General features: G+C 31.1%; 1 protein-coding gene across 1 annotated transcript in view; it reads left to right on the top strand.

Moving 5' to 3' along the window:
* Positions 1-1,980: 1,980 nt before the first annotated feature.
* The window catches only part of ssp6 (PDZ domain-containing short spindle 6), a 10,512-nt gene continuing 6,416 nt past the window's right edge, over positions 1,981-6,076 (top strand). Inside the window, exon 1 of the mRNA XM_017635526.1 lies at positions 1,981-2,887. Within this exon, the coding sequence (XP_017491015.1) occupies positions 2,663-2,887 (225 nt within the window). The 5' untranslated portion in view covers positions 1,981-2,662. The remainder of the gene's footprint in view (positions 2,888-6,076) is intronic.

Below are 6,076 nucleotides of genomic sequence, written 5' to 3' on the forward strand. Positions count from 1 at the left end.
AAACTCTAGCTTTCAAAAACGAAGAGTTTTCAAAAAATTAGGGTTTTAAAATTTTATTAAACATAAACATGTGATTCAGTATTTATTTTAGTTTTATTTCTTCTTTTCTCTTAAACATCCAAGTTGAACTAAAAATGTGAATGCTACTTTTTTAAAAGAGAAATGAAAAATTTGGAAAAGAATGGAAAACCTTGGATCTTTTAAAATACCGCTTACTCCAGTAAAAAACTGATACAAATTAATTTATACCAAAACTTTCAATATTATCTACTCCCCATTATTTACTATTTAATAAAAGGTTAATAAAACCATTACTTTTCATATAACAAAATGGTTTCTTGTTCTAAAATTTCAATTTACTTGCTGAATGCTTTATCATATATAATTCGGATATCTAAAACCACAAATATAAAATTTCAGAACGCCCAATTTTTTTCAATTTCAAATCATTTAAAATTTTCAATAACTTTACTTCTTACTTAACGGTTAAACAATTAAAAAACGTGTCCAGTAGTTTACAAAGGTATCCAAACGTCTTTGCGAATATATTTTTAGGAAGACCTTTATACCAAAATTGAGCGAAAACCATATAAATACGATACTATCGACGATATATCGTTAGTTTGGAAAATAATATCGAATACAATCGATGGTCTGACTATCGATAATCTTGCACCTCTAATATGTATTAGAGTGGTCCAAAGTAAAGTAAAGTAAAGTCGGAATTTTAATGCCGCCTCTCGCTGGGATTGTTCTATACCGAAAAAATATACAACTATATTTTATTTTGAAATCAAAAAATATTTAGGGAGTCTCAAAGCGCTCACAGTTTTTCATATATTTTATATGGGGGGAAAACAAGTTTTCATATAAATGGTATATAATTCTTGAAAATCAATATTTTTCGATAGGAAAAATGTGGTTCTCTTCCTGAGCCATCCACTATTAATATCCTATTGTTTATTTAACAATTTTTTAGTACTAAAGATTTTTTATTGATCCCCCCTTTCATTTTGTGGTTATTTTGGCGGACCTACAAAATATTGTTACATTAAAAAAACAAAAATTGTTAAAGAAACTATTGTGCATTATATTTAATTGGAAATACCCTGAAGGGAAACAGAGGTTTCCGATCGAAAAATATTGATTTTCAAGATATTTACACCATTTCTCCGAAATACATGGAAAACTTTGAGCGATTTGAGCACTCCCTAAATTTTTTTTTTATCTCAAAATAAAAAAATAGGGATATATTTTTTCGGTATAGAACAATCGTAGGGGGTGGCGGCATTAAAATTCCGACATTGCTTTTTCCCCACATGCATTTTTGGACCACCCTAATATATATGTATGAATTCACCTTACCAAAAGCGTTCCTGGAGCCGAAAGGAAAAGTCTTTCTGATTTTCAATTTCCTATTTTAATTTTCAGCTCCATGACGTGGCTGTAAGAAAAATCAAAATAATTGGACGAAATTTTATTTTTCGATAAACCTTTCCTAAAACATCTCACAAATGCTTAAGCCGCTTCTAACTAAAGTGAAGTTTTGTGGCATATTTGCTGTCTCGTTCAGTGTGAACACCAACTGTTTAGCGCAATTCCTATTTCATTTATTTTTACAACAGAAAAGAAAAAAAAAATAAAATAAAAAACCATCCACAAACATGAAATATTAGCCAAATGCTAAACGTCAACAGCTGGTTATCGATAACTTAATACATAATTTGTTTGTTTTTGTATTGCACCGGGTACTAACGCCTGCGCATAGGCTACGACTTTCTAATTGCAACATGTGCGCCATAAAGACAGTTGTCGTAGAAACACAAATACATGCATACATATCGGCATACATATGCAATTGCCAACAACCGCTAGAGATGAGACATTTTTCGTTGACGGCTTAAAAGCATTGACGTTATGGAAACGATGCGATAAACAATAATACAAAATGTTTAAAGCAACGGTGGTTGGTCTAAACAAAACACAATATCATACGAATACAACAAGTACATATATTTGAACATACATAAGTACAATATGTATGTATGTATGTATATCCACAAATATACATATATTTGCCCATTTCCAGAGTACCACAGTATCGTTTATGACTTTGGCTTGCGCAGAACAACGAACGGAAACCGAAAACTTAAAATATTACCTATGTATGTAGTATGTATATCACATTATGAAAATGAAAAAAAAATAATTGCATTAAAAAAAAATGTTAAAAGAGGAAACCGGATATAATAACATTTGCATGTTGAATGAATAAACGCAGTGAAGCATGAAAAATACAAAAGCGAAAATGCTTAACATTTAGTGTGTTTGTTGCTGGAACATGTATTGCAGTCTATACATCTTTGTACATATAGAAATTATATAATTTTAATAAAAATAAATTGTAAAATACAAAATTTTCAATAATTACATAAAAGTGCAAACGGAGGTGGAGCTAATACAAATAGCCAATAGAAATCAATATAATACAGCAATTGTGTATCCCAGAATGTGTACATCCGCATTTATTCGGCGACTGATTCTTTAAATTTGCCAAAGTCGAAAACTTGCACAAAATGTGCAAAATGTAATGTAAAGTTTAAGTTAAAAATAATTTGCCAAATTTTAACTTAAAATAATTCTATACTAAATCGAATGCACAATGGCCACGGTCAATGCAAATCCCATCAGCACCAGTTGTCAAAGCATCGCCTCGGCTGGCGGGCCGAGTGGTGGCAGTTTGGGTACGGTTGTTATTGGCGGCGCGACAACGGGCCAACGTTCGACAACGCACTATGTCAATGGCACTGGTAGTTTGGGCCGTCTCAAGTATCATCATAAGCATAAGAGTCTGGATGCAAGCGATGAGGAGCTCGATTATTCACAGGTATGTAACTGCATTTAAATAGTGGGCGACTGACCTGCAGGCAATGCGTTAATATGTATGTACATATGTATGTATATATATTGCCTTTTGTGTACACACATGCATACATAAATAACTTGTGCAAACCTAGCAAAAAATCGGTAATCGCTTTTAGTGGGGTAACGTGTTCTAGAACGCATTGCCTTATAATGTCTTCTAATTATTTCGCTTCTTTTGGGCATTGCCGGTAATGTGGCTAGAGAATACCGTTAATTTTTGGATTTTTTTTTTTGTTGGCGATGCTAGGCATTCTCTTCCATATAAAAAAATTGTCGAGTTCACTTTGTATGGGAAAATACATATGCGTGACACCGTCAGCAAAAAAAAAAACAAAAAAAAAAATTAAAAATGAACGGTATTTTGTAGTTAATTGAAACTTGTACTTTATTCTACTAAAATTGAATGGGCTACAAAAAATTTTTTCTAAAAACTCTGAATAAAAAGTTTGAAAATTTGGTGAAAATTTGTCGAGTTTTTATAATTTTTGTTCAAATTTTGAAAAACGGATTTATATAATATTTGTTGTATAACTAGCCACGATTTTATAAAAAAATATTAAATATAAAATAACCTAAAGAAATATAGCCAAAATTCTTAAAAGTACGACGAGTCTATTATTTCTGCCGCCAGTGTATGTACATACTAGGAATTCCGGTATCCCGGCCTTTTTAAGATTTATTGGCACATAATCCCGGGATTTTCGGGATTTGTAATTTGCATTGATGGCAATAATAGAAGCTCCTTTTCTTGACCATTATTGGCTATATTTTTTTTTTTTTTTAATAATTAATATTTTTTTTATAGATGTTTAGCTCATTATATACATATAATACCTTAACAGCTTAAAAATTACCTATTCGTTCATGTGAATCAAAAAAGTTTAATTTTTTTAAATTCCAAAGAAATTTCCACTAGTATTTGGTGCCCATAAATATTTTGCATTGAATGTTTTAAATAATTTTTAGTATTAATCATATCTTTGAAATTACAAAGTCCTTTAAAATAAATTCTGACGTAAGAGGGAAAAAATAAAAACGCCACTTAAAATAAAAAAGGTTTCAAACACATTTATTTATTATTTATTATATGGTAGGAGAGCTTCTCAAACAATATGGAGCCAATTTTTTCGATTTAAGTTGATGAAAAGTAATGAATATCTCAATCCCGGGACTAATCCGGGGATTGTGATAACGACATACCGAAAATCCCGGGATCGGAGAAACCTCAAAAATGAACCTCCCTAGTACATACCTAGCCCTTCTCTGTAAGGCATTGTTTGTTCGCTTCTCTGGATTCTGTTTAACCATGCGTTCTACATTTGTTCGGAAGTAATGTTGCTTACGGCCAATGACATGCCCATGTTAAAATGATGCCTTCTTGAAGCGAAAGGGTAATTCGATTTCGTTTTAATTTCTGTGGTAATCGTTTTTTTTTGTTGGGCATATACCTATGTATGTATGTATGTATCTAAATTAGACTGTGTCAAATAAAACAAATGTTTTGTTTCTTTCGGTCCCATTTGAAAATTTCGCTGTCGGCCACAAAAAAATAATTGTGGCAAAATTTCAGCCCTCTATTTCCATTTTTCAGTTAGCGCTACAAGAATTCGAATTTTTAATGAACAAATTTTTTTCCGCGACATTTTTTTTTCAAGAAACAATTAAATATGTATATTTATATAACAAATAAAAACAAACAACTTTGTAGCCCATTCAATTCTAGTATAACAAGTTCAAGTTTGAACTCTCTAGGATATACCGTTGAATTTTGGCTATTTTTTTTGGCTGACGGCGTCAGTAATTTTTTTCCATACAAATTGTGTTCGTCGAAAAAAATCAACGGTATGTCAACGGTGTTAAACTTTGGTAGATCTTATTTGGCCTACCCTGAACATACATACATACATATCGCATACACATTTGTATGAAAACTCTCTGCAAACTTTCTTCTTTTCTAATTGTAACAAATAGTAATTTACAATCGTAATATGACTGTTAATTGAAGACACAGGAAGCCTTATTACCCATGGACTTATTAACGTTATTACCAATTCTATTAAGTGCATTCAATACATACATATGTAGGAACTAATTTTGCACCCAAGAGCGCGTCTGGCAGTCCAATAATTACCAGAGCATTCATACAAATGCTACTGGTGAACTTCCTAAGCTAATGAATCTAGTTTCTTTTCCCAGAATTATTTACACTACCGGCAAAAAGTATTGGCAAAGCAAATTTTTCACAATATGTGCATACATTTTTTTCCTAATATTTTTACGCCAATTTTTTATAAAAATTCGGTTCATTCTACAACAAAAAAACAAAAAATATAATTCCTAAACTTTGTGCAAAACTCGCGAAAATGCAGCAAATTTTAAACTTTTTAATCAGATTTTTTAGAATTTTTATGAGTATGCAATTTTTTCAGCCCATTAAATTCTGGAAAAAAACTGCAAGTTCGGAGTTAGCCAAGATTTGCATTGATTTTTGAGAATTTTTTCTGTGCAAGGTGTTTTGCATTTTTTCCATATACAAGTAAAGTATTTTTGAGTTTTTTTTTGTATGGAAGAGACTGTGTGAAAAAAATTGCCAAAAATCAACGGTAATTCCTAGCTACTACAAACTCTGCATACTCAAAAGATTCTAAAAAATCTTATTAAAAAATTGAAAATTTGCATACAAATTTTCGGAATTTTCGTGAGTTTTGCACAAAGTTTAGGAATTATATTTTAATGTTTTTTGTTGTAGAATGAACCATATTTTTATGAAAATTTAGCGGAAAAATATTGGAAAAAAATTGTTGCATATATTGTGAACAGTTCGCTGTGCTAATACTTTTTTACATATTTAAAAACGAATTCTTCTCTGCAGCAAGAATTATTCTAAGTAGCAGCATTTTTATTTATTGGCTAGCTATTGAATAATTTTCCGAATTCTGAACAAAAATTGTCAATTCCCTGCCTTCTGTGCTTATTATTGGCCTCGAGTACAGACAAATCCTCAACAGAATTAAAACAACCATACAAAAAAAAAAATAAATATCTCTTTCGAATTCCTAAGCTGAGTCGGCCGCTAAATCCAAAAACATAATTCGGCTTTTTCACTCATATTTCCTCCTCATGTACATGTCTGGCATTTGTATTAGTGACA

Source organism: Rhagoletis zephyria, unplaced genomic scaffold (genome assembly GCF_001687245.7).
Source record: "Rhagoletis zephyria isolate East Lansing unplaced genomic scaffold, Rhagoletis_zephyria_1.1 Rzeph_scaffold_15851, whole genome shotgun sequence".
NCBI lineage: Eukaryota > Metazoa > Arthropoda > Insecta > Diptera > Tephritidae > Rhagoletis > Rhagoletis zephyria.